Genomic DNA, 26299 nt, shown 5'->3' with positions numbered 1-26299 from the left:
CTACTACTTATCATTGTGTTGTGGTTTTAGGTGCAAAATGGCTCCTTTTTCTTTTTAAAGCAGTATCTGGTTATTTATGCTTTTTAGTTCAGTTACAGGTACACAGCATATTATATTAAGTAATGGAAAAGCTGCACTACTAATTTGTAAAGAAAGTTAATGCATTTTTAATGTAGCTTTCAAATAAGAATATACTCAAGACCACAAGGATCACTTAAAATAACGTAACAAAGTAAATGCATTAGACCCATTCCCTTTAAAAAACACACTTTAGCTTTGTGGCTTGGTCTGTTCACTTTATTTTTAGCAGAGAAAAAGCAGCAGCTTGCCTTATGCTAAACATTGTACAGTAGGTTGTAAAACATCGAAAATGTTGAAATGGAGCAATGGAGGTAGTATTAGTTTTCTGCTGCACTTACAAATTATCTCCTCATCCCACACTGAAAAGGAAAATGGTGTCATGGTGGCAGCTATTTCTGAAAGGGACAGCTACTGAAGGCATAGGAAAATTCTATAGAAAAATAGTGTAATTTGCAGTCTTTCATCTGGAAATCTATTTCACCATTGCTCCATATAACGCAAGAGCCTATCCTCTCCTCCTCCACTCCCCTGTCAGGTCACCTTAGGAAAATATTTTACTGTAGTTCTTTAAGCTTAAAAGCCAGTTGTCTGTTTAGATTTGTTGTGTTTCATTATGGAGTGTGTCAGATAACCTATGCCTCTTGCTTTAACAAAAAATAAAAAAAGAAAAAAGGTATTTTAAACTAGTCCAAAGGTATGGTCATGTATTACTGTAATAAGGACATGGTTTTAAGTGTACTCCCATTTCGGTTTCCACCATGAACATCTAATCCCTGTAACAATGTTGTATGTTTATTGAAAGTATATATATATATAAATATTAAATGTCAGAATTTTGCATTAATTAAGATTTTTTTAAATTTGAATATGAACTTTGAGTACTTTATTTCACAAAAAAAAAAAAGAAAAATACTTTCCTGGAGTGTTGAGTTTCAGAATTCAAGATTATATTTGTCAAATTTAAGTTTAAAAGATGTAGCTGACATTGTTTTCTGATATTAAATGTAAATATTTGTAAAAAGAAATTCTTTTGTATATTTTTGTGAAAAATGTAGTTCCCCAGAAGATAAAGAAGTTTTAATAAAAAAGTGCATTTGTGTTACTGGTCAGTGCTTTTTATCATTATAATACCACTTAAATGTATTTATGTCACCTCCTGGGATTATTTTTTTGTGATGTATGTCACAGGAACTTTCTCAACATCTGCCCAGTAGTCAGGTGTACTGCAAAAATAGATTCTTCAGAAGGAGATTCTGAGAGGAGCTTTCTCTCTTCCTGGTATAAATAGAAAATAAATGGTTCCAGATGTCTCAAGTGAAGGAGTATTTACTTTCATAGGCTTTTTAAATGGAGCACAGTACAATAAATTGTTTAATTGTTCTTGCTTATGAAACATTTTTGGTCCCTTATCTTTGTTTTTTTCCTGTTTAAGAAAGTATCAGGGGTATGATGCCTATTACACAGCCAAAAAATGCCCCAGAGACATTTACACTCTCTTTCCCTAGGAGCAGGTAAAGTGTTCAGTCACCCTTTGCCAGGACAGGGGTTCAGCTGTATGCACTGTACCAAACACATGCTGAACAAAAAATACTTCTAGTATGATCGGAATACAGGACTAAGCTTTCTCAGACCTTCTGGTGCTACATTCCTAATCTTAAGCAAGAAACGTGACCCAAACAACACACAATGTGCTTTGAAAGTTTTTAATGGAATTTAAAGTAAAACTTTCCTTACACAGACATTTTTTTCTTACAGCGTAAAAAAAATGTAAAATTGCTCAAACTTACAAACTTGGAAAATTAGAGACATTTCAAGTATGCAATCAACTTCATTTTATGAAAACAATGTATATTAAAAGTTCAAAATGCATGGATTTTTCTAACATCCTGTGCCCCTGGTGGTTAATCTTCCTTTCCACTACTGACCCAAGGAGGCGAAGTTCAGTCCCAAGTGGCATCATTCACTGAGGGGGAAAAAAACCCCAAACAATTCATGTAAGTAACAGTTCTACCACTCTGTAAAGATGATTTGAGAACTGATCTGTGTCCCGCCCCATAACAATTACAACCTTTGCAGACAAGATTAGCTGGAGTGCAAGGCTCATGTATCATTAATACAGACCAGTAAGTGCAGCTTTGAGAAGTTTGCTACCAGTTTATGAAATCATGGTTAGACAACAGGATGGAGCTTTTCTGCCAGAAACACTGAGAAGCATCTGAATGTTTGCAAAAAAGACAGCTTGGACACAAGATAAAACAAGAGTAAAGAGCTGATGTTGGATATTCAGCTTTGTTCAAATAAAACTCAGTAAACACAACATGTCCCTGTCAGGATTCCAGACTCTGCCATACCCTAGCTGCAGGGCAGTTGTTTTTCAGTGTTGCATCACATTAGTTAATGTTTACACTACTAAAACCAAACAGTAGAGTTCTCCTTAAAATGAAGATGCCTATAACAGGTATCTTTCTTCATATAATCTTCATTACTCATCACACACATATTACTTCCGTGATTACTTCTGTGAGTAAAATTACATTTGTGACATAAGTCACAACATACACTCTAAACCTAACCAAGAAAAATAAAATTTGGAAACCAGCAATCTCACCTGGTTTGAGTCCGAGTCCATTTCAAGGCATGACGTGGAGGTACAGCAATAGTTGGGTGGTAAAAAGTGCAGTCTGGTCTTGTACACTGGGTGTTAAATCTACAATGCTAAAAATGAAAGATTTCAGAAAAGGCTACTCAGAACTGGCTGTCTGGATGCCTGACCTCGCTGGCTCCCACGTGTTACATGTCAGTCTGTATCTAACCTGACTGAAGACTGAGACAACAGCTATATGGACTAGTGCCATCAGTGCAACCCAATAACAGAAGGAAAGCCTTTTTCAAAAGTTTTTAATTAAGGGTTAGATGCTCCAAAACTGCCACTGCATGGACAGCTGGAAGTTCCTTGGCTTTTAAATGTTTACAGAGTTTAGTTTCCATTGATCTGTGTGTACAAGTCGGGAGCATAACACAGCATTATCTGCAAGACAGAGGAAAAGCCAGAGTATCTGGCCAATAACAGCTGGGAACAGAGTCCTGAGGCCCCGGGGCGTTTCAGGGTTGTCAGTGCTTGAAAAAGCACTGAACTTGTGTAAAATAGGCAGGGACACAATTCTATGGAATAGAAGTACCCAAGTTATAAACTCTTGTACTACAGAAATTACAAGAATATACTTCATGATAACTGATCAGTCTTTAAAGTTCTTGTACACTGCAGCACATCTGAATGTAAAGTCAAGAGTCTCAAATTTATTTCTTCCATAGAGGCTAGAAGATGTCTTCCCCCTCTGCCCCCAGCATCCTGGATGGGCAGATTCCTAACAAGTGCTATGGCCAGCTGCCTGTTTAAAACTCCACAGAAGCATCTGGTAGAAAAATTATTTAAAAATATAATTTTCCAAATTCTTTAAGTCACTGTTTTTGCATAGTCTCTTTCTGAGTTAAAATGTGAAAAGTAAAAGCAAAAAGTATGAAATGCTAGTGACTTTTCCTGACCCAAAGTAAGGTACTTCAAGTATTTTTCTAGAAAGGAAGGGAAGAGATAGGAGAAAATTCTTACTTTTGGGTGGTAAAATGGACATTCCATTTTCTTACAAGCTGGAAAAAACTTGCACAGCGGACTATTGGAAGTTACAGACAGTGTGGGTAGCGGTGCTAAGAGTAGAAAAAAACAGGAAGTGAGTCTGGATCAGAATAAACTCTTTTTTAACATAGTTTCACACAAATATATCAATCCTTCTGCAAGAAATTATGTTTTATAATACACCAAAGTTCTGCAAAAACTATGGGATGCATATCACCAGGCACTATGTGGATGTCATCCTGGGGTAGAACAAGACTATCATGTAATCACTAGTCTCAGTTCTTCACCATTTCAGGTAAGTACCATGGTCATTGCAGCAATTCCAACGAATTAAGCTGAGATTCTGGTAGGCAGAGGCATTCAAATGTTAAATTCAGCAGCAAGCCTGTTAGCGTTGAAGCTAACTGGACCGAAAGGCACAGGCAGTGCACTTTCCAGGAATACAGAGGAGCTGCTGGAAATGGTACAGGAGATGGATAAGCACATTGTAGTCGGCCTGCTGGCAAAGTAACAAAACTGCACCGTACTATGACTAAGCGCTAAACTGCTTCCTAAAGATCATGACCTCAGTGGAGTAAAGGCACTCCACCCTGGCACTGGTGAAAGGCTCAGGAATACCAACCTGTAATCCAAAGAGCTACTGCCTTTGCTGGGTAACCTCACCCCAAAAGTCATCTCATCATTACATAAAGATAGCTCCTACGTGTCATTAGAGAAAAAAAAAAATCATACAAAGACAGCAACTTCTGTTTTCAATTTGTGTCAGAAGCTCTTGGCATAACAGGTATCCAATTTATAAAACAAATTTGAGTAAAATTGCAGTGCTGGCTAATCCCTCCAGAAAAAAGGGCTGCTTGTCTAAGTCACCACTGTGGTCTTGCCTAGATTTCACATAAACTTGTGCAGAAAAACATTCAGGGATTTGTCTGACAACACTGGATTTTTTGTTTTTGCAGTCACACTGAATTATTATTCTTCATCTAGTATTAAGAGTTGAAAGAAAATTAAGTCATATCAAGCAAAAATTATATTTTCACCATTGTCAGTTTCTTCTTCCAAATACACTGTTTTCCCTTCAGCACTTTCATGTAAAGCTCAGAAAAACAAGAGGTGCTCACCTGGTTTAGGAGGTGGATGGGGGGTTCGTCGGCTGGCATGAGTGTAAGGACAGTCTGGCTTAGTGCACTTTGCATCGTATTTACAGTTTGGATGGATGAACAAGCATTTATCAGCAAATTTGCAGTTAGGAAAAACTCTGAGGGAAAAGAAATTGAGTCATAAACACATACCTGGAGCAAAATCCCCAAGCAGCTCTTGTGCACAAAAGCCAGAATACCACAGAAGGCCAGAACTACAACAGGGCTTGCGCACATGTGTTGGTTACTTCCAAAGCAGAGCATGCAGGGGTAGTGTACTAGCTGCATGCACACAGATCCGTGTTCATCTTCCCTGCAGACACTCTTTACATGCAGGAAATAACTGAACCACTTCACACGCAGTGGTGTTTGGTAGCAATCTACTTGTTGCAAGCTAAGGTGCATTATTTATTCTTAGTGTGCAGTGCAGAGCAGCAAAGGGACTGTGAATTCAGACCTTTGCACAGAGGGACACAGAATTGACTAAGTAATATGGTTTGTTTACTGAAGAGAAAGCATTATTTTGAAGGTAGTTATGTCAGATTTTAAAAGAAAATTCAAATGTCTGAGTAAATGAAGCTACCCAATCTGTTAACATTTATCTCAAAACAGAAATTATTTTTCTAGACTGTTGCTGCTTGTGGAAGAGAAGGCAAAGGACAACACATGTTCAAGAGTTAGCCTTTGGTTTCAAATTAAAAAAAAAAAAATATAAAATAAAATCACATTACCATGTAATGATACCCTAACATGTTCAAAAGTATTCTGACAGCTAGCAGAAGAGTGCCTCTTGTTTTAAGATGACATGAATTCTCACATCTCTAAGCAACACAAAAGCACCAGCCTGCATGCTAAACTAAGCTTTCTTCTGCATGAGCACAGCTGTGACTCTACTTATTAAAAACATCACTGTATTCTGACACATGGTAGATGGGAGGAAAACACAAGAAATGACAGTGTGATAATCTAGCTGTGATCTCTACCCTAACAGACTTATGCTGCCTTGAAATATTTACTAACACAGAAGGGAAATCTGTAGTACCAAAATAAAAATAACACGTCAAGTGCATGAGCTTTGCACTACTCACTTGCAAGGTAGCGTGGGGTGATGGTACACACATTCATCTCCATTTTTACAGGCAGGCCAGTACTTGCATCGTTCAAGCACCTTCTCTTGGTTTTGTAACACATTTAACTCTTCCATATCCACTAGGAAGGAAAGAAAAAAGGAAAAAAAAACAAGCTGGGAACTTTATGATTCTGTATGCAATTTGGTGTACACAATGTAGCATAGCTGAAATTCACAATATTTCTTATCATCTCTCTCCTTTTAACCCAATTCTTGATAAGCCTCTATTAATCAAAAAAGTCACAACAATAAAATTTTATGTATAATTAGATCAGAAGAAAATTTCCAAAACTATGAAGTGAAAGGAATTGTAATTTTGGACCTACAGCAGCCTTCTGGTGATAAAAAAAAAATCAAACTTGCACTGTTTACAAGCAAAATAAATTAGTTTTCTTCACAAATCCAAATTCAGGTGTGAAAGTCAAACAGACCAGATCTTGATCAGACAAGACAAAGATTCTTCAGCTGAACCTGTTGTGACTGTTCTGCTGAGCCATGTGTGAATAATACCTATGCTTCCTTTCTCCAAGATTATTTCTGGCTTTAGAAAATTATTTCAAGAAGAGAGAGTAAAAAAATCAACTTTTACACTAATCAGATATGATTTATTAGTATGGGGACACACACCGAAAAAGAACCACTTTCATGTAATTTGCTTGGACAGATACCACCTGAACCCAGACTCCAATCCAAAATGTATTTTAAGAAATTCCAAGCTGTGAAACATTCAATACCTTCACTACTCTTATGGGAATCTGGGACTTAGACTTCCTATTTAACATTATTTGTAAAACCCCATTCTGCAAATTCAGGCAATTATGCATATACCTTCACTGTTGTCTTATCTTCCCAAATCTGCCTAAACCTTTGGCTTTTCAAAGCTTTCCAGGACTGCTAGACTTACCTCTCTGATTTGACTAGTGACATACTTGCTCCAGCTTTATTCCATCCTCAGCCTCATCTATGCCTTCTCCTTGCAATGCACCGAAGCCAAATAATGCTATGCTAGTGCAAAACCACACTGTTTGTACAAATCACTTCCACACTGAGCAGATTCTGTGTGAACTTCAGTCACACCTGTGATACTTCTGGCTAACGTAGCTAATCAAGTAGGAAACTTTAACAGAGATATAACTATATCAGCAACACTCTCCTGTACCAAATTGCTTTAGTCGGGAGTATGAAAGAGACTATACTAGTAAAAGCACAGATTTGCAAGGGTAGTACTCTAATACATATTTCATTGTACTATTAAAACTCTGTCAATGCATATATAACATTCCTTTCTTCTTTAAGACTGCCTGATATGTGCAGTACTTCTACAGCCAGTGGAACTGAAAGAACGTGGACTTAAAAGACCTTTTGCTTTTCCCCCGTGATTCTCTCATAATTGCATTACAGTTGGATCCATGAAATTTAAAGAGTTCTCTGTACAGCATCAAATACTATTCTTTATTTAGTTCAGATAATCTGGATGCATTGCTACTATGGAAAATAAAGGTCTTTATTTTCATAAGAGAACCAAAACAAAAGAATTCAAGCATGACCTATGCTTGGTGTATGACAAAACAATATCCTCTAAATGTTTCATCACTGCACCAGCACTCTAAACAATTCAAACATATGCTTCAGCAAGAAACTTCCCATGTTATTCAAAAGGTATCCTGAATACACAAATCTTCAAGTAAAACAACATACTGTTTAAGTTCTACTTTCAGAGATTCTAGCAACTTGACCCTATCAACACCTTATACTAAACAGGCTGCTTTTGATATCACAAATCTAGGCAGAAACATTAATATCACCTGACCTATTTTTTAAAGTTTAATGCATGGCAAAACATTCATCATAAAATCTCCTTACATCACCATGGCGACAAAATGATAATGGGTCAGCCAGAAGTGCAGATTTCTGGCAGTGAAGAAAAACTACATTTTCAAAAGAAAAACCCCAAATTTTACCAATATTGAGACGTGTGGAGAATTACCTATGTGCCATATTGCTCTAGTTCACCAAGATAAAGGCTTCCAAAGATATGACCCCACTGAATTGCCACATTTCATTTGCCTAAAACATGTTCTAATTTGAATAATAAACACCATCACTTTGATTTCTTAATAATGACATTAATGTTAGATCCTGTTGGTAAGCATAATTACCATCACAGTTTTCCAGCTGCCGGGTTACAATTTGCATCTGCTGTGCTCGAAGGCCTTTTAATCCTTTTCCAGCACACATATTTTGGGTAACTGGCTTTAATCCTTCAGTTATAAACATATCTTCCTCTTCTTGATCAGAAAGGTATCCTGGTGGACTGGGCACACCATCCAGTGTCACGATGAACTTGGGACTAGCAGGTTTCTCTGGCTGTGCAAGCTGGTCTCTATCAAACAAAGAAATGTAGTAAAAATAGATTTTTCTGACTCGAGAGGTTTGAGTAAACATGAGCTGCACTAGTAACTAAAAGTAGTACAAGCTAATCCATGGAGAGTCACACAGTAACCAACCTACTTTTAATACTACTAACAACGTACTCTAACAGTTTGTCTTCTAGTCTCCCCGAAGCACTAGGGATGTAAGTAAGAAATACAGCCTTCAATGGCATACAGCAAAGAATCTGGCAGGTACATTTCAGTTTGTTGCGTTCTGCTCAACAGATAGATCCAAAAGCTCATTTACAGACATAGTTAAAAAAAAGAAAGTGATTAGTCTTTTGAGGATTTCAGTTTTGAGACAAAAAAGTGAGGGTAAATGCCATTCTTGGAATCATGAACCTTTTAACACACAGAACCAGGCATCTCCTCAAAAATACTGAACATCTCATTATGAAACACTGAGTGTAAAAGCTTTCAGCACTAGGAAGAGAGAACTGAAATACTGACATTAAGAAATTGATGCTCAGCCTGATCCAAAGATCAGTCCCGCCTAATATCCTGTATCTGAGAGTAGTCAATGTGGATAGAAGAGGGACTATAAAAACAGGGGATGCGTATGTTTTCTCCACTGTTCCACTGTCCCACCCATTTCACCTGAGGGATTTCCTGAATAGCATGTGATTCTAAATATTTGGAAACACTATGGAGTTCTCATGTCTGACAAAGAGCGATTTTATCTAAGCCATAAACAGCAATCTGACTAATAACAGTCCTCAAAGTAGTAGTTTTTTACCGTGTCTGTATTAGACGTCCTGAGAGTACTCGTATTGCCTCTGTAGCCCTCCTTCCCAGTTGCTGGTTCTGTGGCACTATTTCCTCAGATAACTTGGGCTTCTTGAGGATAAATGACCTGGTATCTGTGTGAACCATAGATTCCGCATCATAATAATCTGAATTGAGAGAAAAATTACATAGAAAAGAGGAAAATAAGGTTGTAGTTGCACTCTTAACTTACAGAATATTTTTTAATATCAATTTACATTGTTGATAAGCTAATTTTGTTTTAATTTCTTACTAGTAGCTTCCAGAAAACATTTTTACTTCCATGCTTATTCCACAGAAATCAACCAACAGGAGCCACAGGCCATATTAGGTCAGACCAGGAAACTTTGTTACTGGAACAGCTGTGCTGAAACAGCACTGAAGGGGGCCCACACACCTCCCCAAAATCTCTCAAGCTTTGAACACCTACTGATATAACACTTTCATTACTTAAGAGATGTAGAAACTAGAAAATTCTAGAAATCAGTATAATAAATTGAAAAGGAAGTTACATTTTAATATTCACTGACCAGTAGTGTTCAATTTGAAAACCAGCAATTTTTATTTAGGAATAAAAGATCACAAGACTTAACCTTGAGTCACTTGCAAAGCATCTTCAATCACAGGATCAATCTGGAGCCGAGAAGAGAGCTCCCTTTGTTCAGCTCCTGAAAAAGCCCCCAGTAATTAGAAGCATATTTTACTGTATGCCAAAATGAAACTATAGATTAAAGACATGAAGCATACTCTTCTAATGCCTTTAATTAAAAAAATCAACGCCACACAACAAAAACCTCCACACTTCTAACAAAAAGAAGTCATTCTCATTGTTATGAATCCCTTTCTCATTGTCTCAGAAACAGTTAACAAGTTTTCTCCAGCATTTCAAAATCTAAATACTGAAAGACTAGTGTTCCCCATAATCATTGCTCTGGGCAAACTAGGTCTGCAGGTATGGCAACTTCTAAAGGCCAAGTTCTTCCTCATTTGTAGAGGTGCTGACTATTCAGAGAACATACACACAGGAAAGCAGCTAACAAGGAACTACTTGATGGTCATCTTAAAAGAGGTGGAACAAATCAGAGTAGCACTGTTTACATTTGACTTATAGTTTGAAAAAAATTATTTTGCTTTCTGTAGGTTTCCTAAGCAAGCTGTCATTTCCATTTCAATAGCAAGCAAAAATATTTAGCATAAATATTTTCTTTATATTAATTCACAGATATAAGCTGCTTCTTACATACTTTACAGTTTCACCTATTTTATGTCGGCAGACAGATTCCAAATATATCTATATGAGAAATAAGAGAATGAAAAAATAGATTTTTTTTTTCCTAATAGTGAATGTTTAGCATTCTTTAACAATGACTGTGAGCTGATGTAACAAAGGCCTTACTCAAACTAGACTTCACTCAACAATCTAAATATCTAAACTCAGCAATAGTGAAAAACTTTGTTTTAGAGAAGTCGTTTTCCACAGTCTTATTTCTGATTCCTTGTAACTAACACAGACACACACACACACTTCTTTATTTGTAAGAAAATCATGCTGAAAAGATACACTGATTGCCTTTAAATGCTATTTTCCTTCAGGAGATTGTTTTTTTTTGTTTGTTTGTTTGTTTGTTTTTTTTTAAAACAGAAGTAAAAAAAAGCTTACCGTTTACACAGTTATCCTGGTATCAGCTGTCCCCATAACAGCAAATTTAATATTTCAATATTTAAACAAAAAATAAAACATTAGAACTATTTGGGTGGTAACAATATGTTGGAAAGAATCTTTTAATACTTCATAGGCTGCAAAATGATTCCAAATGTAGAGTACCTTAACTCTCACATAGGTTTCATAACAAAATTACTGCGACATGATATCAAGGAAAAGAATGCAAAGGATGGGGAAAAGAGAAATCATCCCAGTATAAATGGATACATTGCTTATGGAAAATTATTCTTCAGTGATACGCCAGAATGCTATACCACCCTTTGCTTACTGATTAATTCCTCTGAGGTGATCTCTTTGTGTGTCTGTGTATATACATATATATATATATACACACACACACGTACCTATCTTACAGCCATGCTTTAGAAAGCTTCTTGGTTTTCAGGCATTTCCACATGCAACTTCTGATGCTGACTAAAAAATTAAAAGCATTTCTTTTCTCTGCTCAGCCTGCTGTAAAATGACATTCACTGGTATAAATTTTTAAAGAACATGATCAGATGACCTTGAATTCCTTCAACTGTCTGCTCCTTTGGCTCTTCTACTTGAAGCTCAGAACTCAGAGCAGGTAGTCTGTTTTGCGCATGGATTACTTCTAAATGAGATTCTTCTGGGCTAATTCGAGTTCTTGGTGCAACTGGAACAGTCTGTTTCTGTGGAACTTTAATAAAGAGACAATGGTAAATCATTTACATACAATCTAATCACATAACAGTATTATTTTATATACAGTGCTAAATTCCTTTGCACACACAAAAAAAATCCCACACTAATTGTAAAATTGTTAGTGTGAAAGCACATTCGTGCATGTGCATAGAGCAGTGTATGAGTGGCACCTCAGAACATCTACCTGCAAGACAAAACTGAATGAAAAGGATTAGAGTGACATCAGCAAAGTATTCATTCATCCACTTCTACAGGTAATGAAGTTGGTACTTTCTTATGGTATTGAAATCACTTTTCCTTCCAGCTTTCATATAAAACAATCAATCATTATCAATGCATACTTTTCATACAGTGCCAGCTACCCTATGCTAAGATGCTTGCGAATAGAATATAAAACTCTATGACAGCAGAATCATAGAATCATTTAGGTTGGTAAAGATCCTCAAGATCCTCAAGTCCAACCATTAACCCAACATTGCCAAGTCCACCATTAAACCATGTCCCTAAGTGCCACATCTGCACCTCTTCTAAATACCTCCAGGGATGGTGACTCAACCACCTCCCTGGGCAGCCTGTTCCAATGCTTTACAGTCCTCTCTCAGTGAAGAATTTTTTCCTAATATCCAATATAAACCTCACCTGGTGCAACTTTCCTCTCATCCTATCACTTGTTACTTGGGGAAAGAGACCAACACTCATCTGCTACAACCATCTTTCAGCTAATTGTAGCACGGAATTTGGGAGTAGCAGGATGACAGGTTGGCTTCTTCACTTGACTTCTGCTAAGACCATCAGAACTGGTTGTGAAAAGCTAAGCATATTCTTCCCTTGGCTGAGTATCACATCAGCATTCAACTTCTGACACATACAACTAAAAGGTACCACTCAGTACTGGATTTATCATTTATGATCCTACCATTTTATTCTACATTTGTATTTCACATTAGCTTATTTCCATATTCCATTCAAAATACTTTAAAAATTACATGAAATGTTACCTCTGAAGTGGAAGAATCTGCATGACACCAGATAAATTCATTAATTGCCTCTGTATTAAATCACAAAGTGGTTCTTTTTGGTCTGTCCACTGAAATATTCTCATGTTGGTAAGCCAAACTACAAGTTCACCACTATTAAAAATCAATAGTTATAATCAATTTTAACATTTTCTGACTACGTTCTATTTCCTGTCACATTGCTGCGTACAGAGGAAAGAGCTTCCTGCATCACAGTACTGTTTCTTGTGTTGATGCTTTTTCCACCATAAACACTCCTTGCTAGATAACTGGCATCAGAACTTGGAGGCATCAGTGCTCGCACCTCTTTTCTTAACAAACTGCTCATTCTGCTTACCATCTAGAATGACAACAAGCTCTTAATGCTTGGGAGGCAGTTACATTATTTGCTATTCATGAAGCAGCGTAATTTTCTTTCAGAAGTTCTTTTACTGTATGAAATGTATTTTCTAAGTAGTCAACCAATTCAATAGTTTACTAGCACTATTCTTAGCTATCAGTTCTAAGCTTGGCCACAATCTTTATTAGTCATCCATACAATTCTGTTTTAAAATCAGCTCAGTCTATATCCCACTTCTAACATGCACAGATACCTCCTCCAACTCAAGAACCTTTGAACACAGAAAACTCCATACACATCTCATGCCTTTAGATCTACTTATCAGCACCTGTGCAATATTGAAAATACAAGTGTCGACATGAAAACAGGGAAGTTCTCAATAACCATTTTGTAAATATGCTAGTGCAGAAGGAAGATACATGTTTCTTACAGTTTGCAGGTTTTGAGAGAGAGAACAGGCAAGAGATTTTGACAGCTTTCAGTCTTGCTCCAGATGGCATAAAAGTCATGGTTTAGGTAGTTTAGTGAATGCTCCTTACCTGGCAATGCGCAATGCTTCCTGCTGACAACACTAGGTTTATTAATAGCCAATGAAACAAAAGCACACAACATAACAGCTGGATTTGCCCTTCTTCAGCAGAAGTCTCTCCTAGCTAGGAGAACTAAATGCCTACACACAAGCAACTGCTCAGCTGCTGTATCAACTTCTACTCAATACCTAAAACCACTGAATTAAAATTGCAGCCTCACTGTTTAAAGACAATATACGGTGGCATATCAGTCAGTATGTTGCTTGTTATTTTGCATTTCTATTACCTATATCCAGTGCATTTTGATATTTTGCTGTTTGGCCTTTTTCTCCTCCCCTCTCAGAAGGGAGGAGGAGAATACAGAAAGGAAAAAAGATCAAACAACTTGCCTAATTCTAAACACTTTCCCCTTGGCAACTATCAACTTCAGAATACTTCTGGCACTTCCATTTTGTATCTATACACTTTACAGACTTAGTATCTTGATTAATATATTTTAAATAACTCTTTCCTCCCTTTTTTATGCTTTCACAGTTCATCACTGAAGATTAATGGAATGTTCTAGGGACATGAAAATCCCTTACATGTATCACTGACATGCACTATTTAACATTCTGTTTTACCCCTAAGCACTATCTTTAGCTTGGATTTGTAAAACAGGGCTTGGAAATATACAGCTTAGCACAAAAAAAAATTAATGCTAATTACCAGTGGAATAATTAGTTGTTTTTGTAACCGATTCTTGTGCTTCAGAGATTGCTTTCAGTATTAAATTCTTATTGGCTTGTTTTGAAGGTGGCAATGAAGGTCTAAGGGAGATAAAAAAATTAATTAATTGTACATGAATTACAACAGCAACTGTATCCACGGTAAACACAGATATTTCAGCACCTTAACACAGTTATGTGTAATACTGATACAAATCATCACCTAAAAATCACTTTATATTTTAATCACACAATATTTGTTTTCAGCTTGTTAATCTGTTCTCTGAGTGGATGGGGATCCACAAATGCTCTCAAAAACAGAAGCCCAGAGGTGTGATTTTGCCTCTCAGCTTACACTCCTCTAAAACCACACTGCATCTGAAAGGCACAAACTCTGACATTCATTTCCTCGCACCTCTGTCCCTCACGTGCCTGTTACTACATTTGTGTTGTCACTAGAATTATGCAGCTGCCCCAGGGAGTCAGCTGAAAACTGACTCTATCAAAAACTTATTAGCTGTAAAAAAGCTTTCTGTTTGTCTCTGAACATCAACAATAAGGAAGTTTAAATCAGATGAATGTGCTGCAGTGCTAAAGATAAATTCAATAAAGTGTATTAGCTTAAAACAAATCTTACACAAGCTACTGTAGATCAGTAGAACCACCTCTTCCCTAGTTTAAATGTTCTTCCTCTTACTGTTGAAAATCAGATACAAACCACTGATGTACTTTGACTGACACCTGACATTCAGAAAGAATTAGGGAGCAGAAAAAAATGAAAAACCTCTCAAGTCCTTTCAAAAGTTAAAGTCACCTTAAAAAAAAAAGGTGATAATTGGTTTGAAAACTATTCGTGAAATAAAAACAAAGCTATCCATTGCAGCTGATACACAATAATAACAACAGGTTGAAAAAAATCAGAGGAAAAAGGGTGTTATAAACAGACATCTCACCCAGAGTTCTGAGATAGTACCAAGAAATATAAAAACAGCTTACTGAATTTTCTCTGTCAATTTTCAAACCTGAGCAGTTCTCCCCAACTTCCACTTTGAAAGTTTTTGTTCATTAAATTCATTCTTGAAATCACACAGAATCACTGAGATCTTAAGTACCTTCTCTCTGGCTTCGCAGGTACAGACACGCTGCTGGAGATGCTTCCTGTTCGCGATCCATAATCCTCTTCCTCCTCCTCATCTTCCCCATCATTAAAGAACTTTTTTACTTTGACTACTGAGCTTACAACAGGCAACCGTCTCTTCCTGGAGGTTTCTTCCTACAACAGAGCAGCCAAGACAATTAATTAAGCATAAACCATGTATTAATAAGCCAGCAAAGAAAATATTGTAATTCTACCTATAGCCAGAAGATGGAGAACTTCCATGCAAGTTGCATAAGTCTAGTACTCTACTGTCCGCAGAAACAAGTGACAGCACTATAGAGAGCGAAAAAATCACACATTTACACTGAAACATCTCAGTAAAAATGTAACTGTAAATAACATTTAGAAAAAAAAGAAAAAAAGTCTAAAGCACAATTTCTCAACATCTACAAGAAAAAGCAGGATTTTCCTAATAAATTCATACTAACCTTCAAGACACATCTGTTGAAAGTCTGATAAAGTTAAATCAGTGTGAATGACTTTCTCCTCTGTATCAACTCTAATTTTATATTAGCGTAAGGATTAATTTCTAGAAAGCTGACATATTCCAAAGGACGCTAATAGCTAAACAGAGCTAGGATGGTCCAGTTTAGGCAGAGCAAGGTCTCCGTTTTGAAACAGCCACTTACCACCACCACAGTGCATGGGGTAGTAACAAATTTAAATGCTAGGCTGCATGAAAGCATAGGAGAAAGCAGACATCAATACTTCCTATAGGAATCATCACTCACCGTGGAACTAAAAAGGAGCACCATGAGGCATCTGGATGCCAGGTTTGTACGCAGTACCCTTTAAATGATCCTATATCCTCCAAGGAGAAAGAAACATCCTAAGGGATGGACCTGGACTACACCAATACAGCAAATTCATACAGTAAAAAACCCAATACCTAAAGAAATTACCTTTTTAAAGGTAAAACCTCCCAAAGCACAAGAACTTGTCTAAAAGAAGGTAGAATACAGCAAAGGTCCGCAGTTCTAAGAAATGCTCCTCCAACAGCCCTATTCTGGATGTTATTCATGAAATAACAATAGAAGAAAATCACAAGACCTTTTTCTAACATTTCCAAGGAAAGAGGTGACTGTCACTCACCAATGCTTTACATACAGCCCTAAAAAAATCACCATATTCTTATCCTCACCTCCCCATCCTAAAAAACAAAGATACCAGCACATGTATTTGTAAAGCATTCCAGATTTCTGAATTAAATTCATTACTGTTTGTACAGAACTAAGTAGTAGCAAAGAACTGTATAAGCAGTAACAAACACAGATGCACTTGGAATACAAGGTATATAAAATTCCTGCTTTATTACGACATTAGCAGGTGTAACAACCTTCATTCCTCTCACAAAGGGCTCTATCAGCTAGGACTATAACCCTGCCTGGCTTAGTCTGGCCTCCAAAGTATGTAGGGCAGCAATCACCTTTTAGTTTATCCTCGTATGACACTCACCCAAGCAGTTCTTAAATCCAAATAGTATAATAATAATAAACCTCATAAGCAACACATCCAGGCTTTCTAGACTAACGTATAACTAGCATATGCGTGAATAAACAGCATCCCAAAAATACTGATTTACAGAACTGTGTAAAGCTGGAGATTTACATAGCACTTGCAGGAGTTCATGCTGTTCCAATGATCTAGAGATGAAAATTATTTCCGATTCATCACATACATCATGATGTTCTAACCCATTAGTCCAACTCAGTATGGCATGAAGATGTATGAGCTAATTAATTAACTCTGAGCTGCAGTAACCTGTCTAATGTTAAAAAGAAATTGCATAGTTTATCAGCAGACCCAAAGAATGAAATCCCAAACCTACTGGTAGCAGTGACAGAAGTCCTTTGATTTCTCTGAGGTCAAGATTTTACTGGAAGTATACACAGTAATTTAGTTTTCAGCAAGTGAAAAATGGCCCAATAGTTTAGATCATACTAACCTCGCCGCCTACTTTATCAGCACTAAGTTTGGAGGTGGGTCTGTAACTTTCTGCTAAGCTGCCAAATGCTTCCGGATTGCACGGCTGGCCCGCTTCCAATGACCTGCAGCTTTGTGCATCTAACTGCCAGCTCCCCTGTAAGCTGCCCTGTTGTGACAATCTGTGCACATGTGTATTGCCATCTGCACTCCTGCTAGCTGGTGGTCGGTAGATTTCGGCAGAAGGACGAGAAGAACCGTAAGTTACAGTTACAATAGGTTTCTTCCGTGACAAAGGATTCTCCTGCACGAAGTTGAGGTCTTCATCAATTAGATCATCTGGTTCAGGTTTAATGTCAATTACAGCTTCCGAAGGTGACAGTTCCCTCAAAGGCTTGACTGTAGATGTTAAGCGGGATGCAGAGCCATCTTCAGAAGACTGCCTGATAAAATGAGAAATTGCCAACTATTAACTCATCTGCAAATAAAGCTCTGGAAAATGAGAACTGTCTTTTAAATAAAGCCAGAAGGGAAGAATCATTAGGGTATTATTGTTTATACAAATCTAACACACTGATCACTATCTTTAGTTTGGTTAATTTAAGCCCATATGCTTCTTAGAGAAACTGAACTAAATTCCAGATTTAATGGTTTTTATGCAACAAATTGTAGCAATGCTTTACTCTTCAAAACTACTTTGATCTTTCCAAGTAGCTGTGCTCTTCAGAATACTCTTCACACAACTACTGTCTAAAGATGTGTTAGTAGGCAACCAGAAGCTTTACCGTGGAGCAGTGTTCCTTTGCTCCTGTGAGCTAGTTGAAACTCTTGAGTCATTTCTTTCAGTCCGAGTGCTGGAAACTGCAAGAGGTGGCAAGATATCCTCGTGTCTCCTCTCATCACTCACACATGAACTGCTTTTGCTGGAAGGAACGTTGCTCTCAAAGATACTAGATTCTGAAGATTTTACACTAGTTGGTTCTGTGGAGACAGGTACCCTTCATTTTTACATCAAAGCACAGCAATACAAATTTTGCAGTAAAGGTAGCTAAGAAACTGCAAACAAAACATTGCACAGATCTGAAAACACAGCAAGCTGAAAGCTCTTTCAGCTGAAAACATCAGCAAAACCCACCGAGAAATAAATTCTTTATCTCAAAACATAAGGCAATTTTTTTAAGTCAGGACCCAAAAGACCACATAAATTGAAAATTAACAAAACAGTCAGCCAAGATGTTTTGAAACTCATTAGACATGCAATACTATGCAGAAATAAACCTACTTTCACCCAAAATTAATTTTCTTACTTACCAGTAGTCACAGATCGCAGTTTATCCAGAACACCATGGAGCCTGAAATACATGGGGGACATGGAAGGAAGCAAGAAAAAAAAAGGAGAAATAAAATAATTTTAGCTTACATCATCTTTCAGAAACCAGCTGTTATTTCCGCCCCCCCCCCCAAGCACATCATTCATCTAATACTTCACTTTCCATTAACTAACATGTTTAACCTCAAACAGGAGGTTTTAAGTATCTTGCCTCCAGTGAGTCTTCATACATGCATGTAAGGTATTCATCACATCATCTGTTTTTGGCATTTACTTGGTTTACATAATTAAAGACAGTACTTTCCACTCTTTCATTGCAATCAACAGTATGAGTTAAATATCTTCAAAAGGAGTGATTCAAAAAACCTAAGTTAGAAGCCAAAAGTATAGCTGATAATTTTACTTCATATATGAAACTTTAATTACACAGCAGTTAAACATAATTCTAAATAGAAACCTAAACAATATAGAGTTCACAGTACTTAACACACTCAGGATTCTTCCAGCACGCTTTGTATGTACTAACAATATTCTTTGAGACACATCAGTGAGCGAAAACATTTCAGTGAGGTACCAAATTTGACGTTTGCCTGTGAAAAAGGCACCAAGCTGAAGCAATACAGAAGATCAAAAGGCTATGAAATAATAAAGCTGTTTAAAAATAAATACACATTACAGTGAGAAGAAAGAAAAAAAAATTAAAAAGAAATCCCAACACTTAAATGCATATCCTATTCAGAATTCAAACCTGTTCATGGGCATGGCCGTAACTTTGAATGAGTATTAGAAAAGAGTTAAGGAACAAGAACATTGAAAACTGGGAAGAGTAAGACTGCACGTGCCTAAACAAAGGCTTATATTCACCCGCTTGTGATTTTTCGTTAAAACACTCTTATAAGTTTTGTCAGTTGAGCTCTGCTGATACATATTAGTTTTCACACTGACCTCCAGATAACCGTGACCTGATACTTGGTTCAGAGTAAGAAGTGTTGGCCAAGCAACAGGACTGTCAGGTCTGCCACAGAATTGCTGTGAAACTTTTGCCAGATGACCCCAAATTACCAGCTACAGGACAAACATCGTTGAGTATTGTAATTTGCCAGAGAGTCAATGTTTAAGAATGTAAACACTCTGGGTTGCCTTTAAAAGCAATAAAAGCATATAAAACTCCCAACTACAGTTATATTTGACTTTTTTCCACCAGTCCGCTTACAGTTTATTGCATAGGTTTCATCTTGGTTTCTTTTCCATCATTCTTTTAACCAATACCTTCTTTGTTACCCGATACAGCACTCTGACATTGAATTTGTATTTATAAGCAAGTGTGGATACTGAATTGAGATTAGAAGACTCGTTACATTTGGAATTTAAGCAGCTGTCAAAACCAGTAGGAAGTACAATATCTACATATAGCTGACACCCAGTTCTAGATAGATAGATAGATAGATATAAAAAAATCTTAATTTCTCTTCCCTGCTGAAATTTGCTTTCTCTACATCTTTATTATTTTTTCAATAAAGTTTTAGTTTCATTCACAAAGCCATAAAAGTGTTTCTGCTACATATTATTGTGTTATTTCTTATTGTATATCAGGATTCAGCTAAAACCCTAGCACTGGAGTTACCCCTCATCAACTTGTAAATCTCACCAATTTGTCTAACTGATTCCCAAAAACCACACTGAGAAAGACAACTGCATGACTTACTGATACAGTGAAATCCAAAAGTTTTGCCTAGGCAGGCCACAAGAGGGAATAAAGAACAGAAATATTGGTGTACTTTTTAAAAAAAGGGGTGCATGCTTAATTGCAGTCCTTTCTTATATTTTTGACAAATCCCGGGAAAAAATTTAAAACTTTGAAAGCAAACTCAAATTATATCCATACAAGTAACACTGTCACATGGAAAGTTTAAATAGTTAATACAGTGAATTGTAACAGCTGGAACTAATTTACACTTTTGGTCAATGTTTACAATTTCATAATGTACCCAACTTCTAAACTGTTTCTCTCTGCTATTTAATAGCATAAAAGCTGCTAATCAAGTAAAGGGGAACTTGACTAATCACATAGAAGAAATACTGGAAGTTAATGTAACCATTCAATATGAAAATTTCAAATGAAACAAACTGAAAAAGCAGAAAAAAATGTAGTATTTCTCTAATCTATGCAAACCAAAATAACATTTCTTAAAACTATATTCAGTTAGAGACTCAGAAATAAGATTAACTTGAAAAAATACACAATTCAGAAAGCAAGAAAAATCTCTAGAGTGAAATATCTGCTTGGATACTCTGAAACACAGAGTTAAAGGTTTATACTGTTAAGCCAAATTCAGTGCTAGAAAATGCATGAGAAATACCATGGCTAAGGCTGTCATGCAGCATAGGATAACCCACACTGGCAGGAGTTCAGAAAAGAGTTCATATGTTGCTAATTTGTCCTGCTCACAATAATTCTGGGGTTCTACTTTTATTTTGTAGAGCTGGGTGGTGGTAATAAATAAACAGCCTGAGAGGTGGGAATACCTAAGCATTTGGTGCTAAGCCTTTTCAAAGACAGCATGCAAAATTAGATTCACTACTCATCTGTCCCGATACAGTAATTCCCATGCACAACAGCAATCTGAAGCATAAAATTAACATAAAAGCAAAGAAGTTTGTCTTTGAAGAACTATTTTACATTTAAGTACTCTCATGCTCACAGTGGGCTTTGCAGGAATATTTTTTTTTTAAGTCAACATATGGTCCTCACTTAGCTGAGTATTTCACACTTCATTCAAAAATTTGACCGGACTTACAGCAAGACAAAAAAATAAACCCTCCAGTGCTTTCCCACTTAATTATCACTGCAATAGCCTAACAGTTGATAGACTAATTTACTTATTAGACCTGCAAAGGAAAAGTTTTGATTAATGTAAATTACACAATGGGGAAAATAAGTCACTTCTTAGATTCTCAGGTTTCACTTACAGAATGCAGTCCTGATTACTGATAATTAGTGTGACAAGTAGCTTACAAACATACCAGACAGTAAACCTGACAGTATTGTTTCCAAGGAAAAGGGAAAGATCTTCTGTCATCTGCTCTTGACTCTTCTTATTGGCCACCATAACCATAATATAATCAGGGAGCTCTTCATCTAAGAGAAAGAGAAATATTGTTTTAAAGTACAATAAATCATAAAAGACATAGTGAACATCTTTAAACATGTAACCAGATTATTTTTTTACAGTTTTACTATAAAGACTCCGCAAGCAGAGGAATAGGTAAGCAAATTAACGAGACTTCCGTTTTCTCTGAAGTTCAATACAAGTTTCAGCTATGAGTGAGGAATAAAAGATCATCAGCTTCACATAAGCATAAACTGAAGATAAGATCAAAGTATTTTAAAAGTGAGTAAATAAAACACATAAAGGACAAGATAAAAGAAAGGCACTCTGTTGCCTATATCCTTTTACTTGAACACTAACAACCATCTACAATTTTCACCACTTCAAATGTTGCCAAATACAGTACCTTATCCTTGCCAAATTTCCTTTAGGTACAGAGATCAAAGAAATAAATATCCCTTTCTGATCTGTGCATTACACAAATCAAAATTGTATTAAGTTCCAGATTTCCATCCATAAAAATATCCATCCCCTTGCTGGACTGCCCATACAGGGTATGCCTAGTCATTAGACTACGCAGGAAGGCGCTCCAAATTTAATACATTAAGGGTTTAGGGAATGTGGTATTTGGCTTTTTACTTTGGCCTAGCTCTGATCTACTCTGAAGGACTGCATGGTGCATTTGTTGCTCAAGGGCATTAGGTATGCTTTTTGAGCACATATTTCCATTTAGTTTAATCAAACACCTCATGTTCTCCAGTACCACTCCATGACACAAACATAACAATAGTAAGTGAAGACAAATGGGAAATCCACTTCAAATTTTGCATCTGAACCAAGGCATTAACACAGCTGTTCTCATTCCATCAAGTCTGTACACACCATTAAGAAGACCTAAAAAATGAAAAATCTTAAGTAGAAATCAAAACACAAATCAAAGGAATTGCCTTTCTTCTGTCTATGTACCCTGAAATAATAATTCTGTACCCCAGACTACAGAAATAACATTCATACATTGCACCTGCATTTCGCTATCACTATTCAAGTGTTCCAACACAACATGTTTCTAGACTAAACCCTAACTTCTTTTAGTAGGTTTTTTTTTTATTTTACTATGTAAACTACAAGTTGCACAAGATAGGTGGATACCCAGACCTAGGAACTTAGAATAAACTTTCCTTTTTTGGCCAAGCTACTTTTAAACCTGATCAGCTCTTCGGGTGTTTCAACATATGATAAAGTAACGAAGATACTTTAAACATAGATCAAAACATAAGTTAGCACAATTACCTGTAACAGTACTGTAGAAAAAGGAAGGAAAACAACTGCATCTCTCAGTGGCTGTGTTGGCTTATGTCAACTTAAACTGAATCCAAGACTACAGTCTTTTGAAAACTTTGATAGTTGATAAATATTTTACTGTATTTTGCTTTACAGATATGATTTTTTCCTTTGTAAGTGCTACACAACAAATAAGTTTCAACATGTGTTGTTGTAAAAGACCTTTTAAAAGAAAAGAACTAATAGTTACAGAAAGAAAAAGCAAGGTTCTTGCTCACAGAGCCTAGAATGAGGGAGAACCTGTTTTTACCAGTTACCTAAAAGAATAAATGGTGTGGTTTTGAACAACGTTACTTGAAAAGTTGTCCAACATACTCTAGACAAGAAAAGAAACCTGAAAAATGACAGAAATTTGGAAACAGTGGTTTAAAAATAAAAGAGGCCAAGTGACTTGGCAATAAAGAATACAGAGTTATTTAAAGAAGTTCAGAAGTTGACCAAGAAGAAAGAGCAGACATTGTATGCTGAACTTGGGAAGTGCATTCTCAATACAGGAAACAGAAAGAAAAAAAAAACAAAGAGTAATCACCCATAGTTATAATCAAAGATTACCAGTATTCTACGATCACCTTGGTATTAGAGATAAGAAAGATTTTTTTCAGAAATGCAGGAAAAAGCAGACAAAGAATCAAGGACTGAGAAGCTGAAACCTAGAATGAGAGCTAAAAAAAAAAAAAAAATCAAAAACAAGTTACTGAAAAAGACAACTTTTGAGATGGTGAAAAAAGACAACCTTACAATGAAAAAATTCCTTGGCACCTGCTGAGTTCAGAATGTCACCTCACAGGTAGCTCCCTTCAACAAAGTCAATACATTTTGATTCCATAAATACAATAGTCTCCTTTAAATAGGAAATAGGATTAATTCAAGATCAAACTCCAAACTTTGAACTTGGTCCTGCAATTCATGGTATCTCTAAACTATGCTCTCAATTCCTTTCCTTTACCTGGAATCCAAGCATCATCACAGACAACAAGGCAGTTGCAGGACTGAGGTATTCTGCTTCCAACAGAATACCGTGTTAAGTTACCAACTTCTACTACTGTAAAAAACAGCTACTCTTAAGTGCAATATCTATTCAATACTGGATCCGAGGAAAAAAAAAAAAGCAAAACCCCCACAACATTCACACTGCTCATCTCTCCTCACAATCCAAAATAAAATCTCACCCTGCCTCTAAGATTCAGTTACATATGTTTCACGAAGATTACATTAACATAGCTCTTTGTTTTCCTCTTAACAGTCAAGCTCTTACACTTTGCAGATTTGTCCTACATAATGTTTCTAACATGACCTTTCCATCTCCTAAAACAGTCAGCCTATCTCTGTCGTACAGTAATATCCTTTCCCCTAGTTGTGACAAATGTCTCACCTTAAATTCAAAAGGCTGTTGAAAAGATGCCTAAGACTGACTCCACCTCAGAGCGGTCACAGGTAACCACTGCTGTATTTGTGAGGATCTTGCTTTATATAAAGTTTCTCCTTGTGCTACAAAGAAACTTCCTTAAATATTCACAGACACATATTATTTGTTTTTCTTTCAAACCCCTTGCCACCATTTCTCCTTGAAAGGGGAGACTGTTAGCCTTCTCAGTTATTTCCTCTTAGTTCTTCATACATCAACCGCCATGTTACTGCCTTCTCTTAGGCTTGGACTATACATATTTTATGAAGCAAGTCTTCTTTCATACTAGTCCAACACTTCAGATAATTCATCTCAAGGCTTCTGTATGCAGTAATGCAAGTAAGAATAAGTAAATACGCAGTTCCATTAAGTAGCTGGTTGTTTCCTATCTAACATCAACGAATCTAAAGAAAATTGCCAAACATGATAAAACTTACCAACATAAGCCCCCAGCTCCTGCAACTTTCCTTTTATAGCACCCTAAAAAACAATGAAATAACATTTAAAGGATAGAGCAACAAAGTACTTTTAACTGCAAAACGGTGGGAGGCTTAGCAAAGTTTTTCTCATCAACTCATTTTCTCATTAACATGATGCTTTAACATGTTAATTTTCCTATTCTCCACCACTCATGATATAAACGTTGAAACAGTGAGGGAGTGACGGCAGAATAGCAAAACCTGCCAGGAATCTCACAGTCTCTACCATTTTTCCTATATACCAGTTCCCGGTACTACCAGAAAACCTCCAAGTCCCAGCAGTCCTTTTTTAAGCTGAGACCATCCGGACTCATAAAATACAAAGAAAACAAACCCCGGATGGTTTAATAAAAGGCCGTTCTCGGCTCAGCAAGAAAAAAATCCTGCCGGGATTTTCAAGCTGTGATTGCTGAGTGGGAGCAGCTAGCGAGACCTGACAGTAATGGGGGCTCACACCCGAACGCCCGGTCACAGCTGCTCCCTGCCCTGGGCAGCCCCCGGTTACGGGCCTGTGTCGCAGTGGGCTGCTCCAGGGCGAGAACTCCAGCTGCGGGGGAGAGATGGCAGCGCCGGGGTACGGCGGGACCAAAACAACGCTTCCCAAAACAACGACTCTCCTGCTCGCGCCCCTCTCTGGGGAGCCCTGGGGCCGAAGGCCGCCCGCCGCCAGGAGCTCCCGGTAACCCCGGCCCGGCTGGGGGTTCATCCCGCCGCTTCCTTCCGCCGGATGAAGGGGGCTCGGCCGCTGCAGGGCCCGCAGTAGCCCCGACACCTCCGCGCCTGAGGGGAGGCCGGAGGGAGCCCGGCGCCTCAGCCCTCGGCTGGGCCTCCCCACAAGCGGGGTCAGGCCCCTGCCGCCGGTGGAGAGGGAGCGACCCGGCTGCTTCTCTCTCACCCGGATCTTGCGGCTGATCTCGGCGCCGATCTCCATGGTCGCGTCGCGCCGCGCTCCCTCCCCTCCCGTTCCGTCCCGTCCCGCCGCGGCCTCCCGGCTCCGCTCCCGCCGCAGGCCGCACCGGCCCTGCCGCGCCGCGCCGGAGAGTGCGCGGCCTCCGCCTGCAGCGCCCCCTGCCGGGCCGCGGCGGAACCGGCGGGCCCGGCGAGGCGGGGGCCGCCCTGACGCCGCTCGCAGCCCCCGGCTCCGCCCCGCGTCCCCGCTTGTCCACTCCCAGCCGCCGCCGCCGCCGCCCCGGCCGCCTCCCTGGCGCTGGGAGCGCGCCCCGCTCCGCCAGGCAGCGCCCCGGGAGCGCTGGGCCCGCGGGCGGCCCGGCGGGTCGGGTGGCCCTGAAGCGGTGGCGGCAGCGGGGAGAAGGGGCACGGGCGGCCCCAGCTGGGCGGCGGGGAGGCTGGGCCGCCCCCCACCGCCCCCCCGGTGTGAGCCCGCGGCTGCGGCCTG

General features: G+C 38.1%; 1 protein-coding gene across 1 annotated transcript; it reads right to left on the bottom strand.

The window, feature by feature from the left end:
- Nucleotides 1-1755: 1755 nt before the first annotated feature.
- ZC3H14 (zinc finger CCCH-type containing 14) lies at nucleotides 1756-25926 on the bottom strand. Its single transcript, XM_074908510.1, has 17 exons — nucleotides 25799-25926; nucleotides 24862-24904; nucleotides 21593-21707; nucleotides 18550-18590; nucleotides 18024-18219; nucleotides 17261-17681; nucleotides 15269-15429; nucleotides 14158-14258; nucleotides 11403-11558; nucleotides 9768-9842; nucleotides 9146-9302; nucleotides 8137-8360; nucleotides 5937-6057; nucleotides 4831-4967; nucleotides 3689-3783; nucleotides 2690-2796; nucleotides 1756-2044 (listed from the first exon to the last, which is right to left on the bottom strand). Exons 1-17 carry the CDS (start codon nucleotides 25832-25834, stop codon nucleotides 2038-2040), a joined length of 2193 nt encoding a protein of 730 aa, XP_074764611.1. The 5' UTR covers nucleotides 25835-25926; the 3' UTR covers nucleotides 1756-2037.
- Between the last annotated feature and the right edge of the window lie 373 nt (nucleotides 25927-26299).

This window comes from Athene noctua, chromosome 6 (genome assembly GCF_965140245.1).
Source record: "Athene noctua chromosome 6, bAthNoc1.hap1.1, whole genome shotgun sequence".
Classification (NCBI taxonomy): domain Eukaryota; kingdom Metazoa; phylum Chordata; class Aves; order Strigiformes; family Strigidae; genus Athene; species Athene noctua.
This window is presented reverse-complemented; position numbering and strand designations above follow the sequence as displayed.

Excerpts from the sequence above, each read along its gene's own strand:
- ZC3H14 (XM_074908510.1), bottom strand. The coding sequence starts at position 25,834 with ATGGAGATCGGCGCCGAGATCAGCCGCAAGATCCGG. Across the intron at positions 21,708-24,861 it reads GGAGCTGGGGGCTTATGTTG|ATGAAGAGCTCCCTGATTAT; the intron begins GTAAGTTTTATC and ends TCTTTCTCTTAG. Across the intron at positions 18,591-21,592 it reads ACTGTCAGGTTTACTGTCTG|GCTCCATGGTGTTCTGGATA; the intron begins GTATGTTTGTAA and ends CATGTATTTCAG.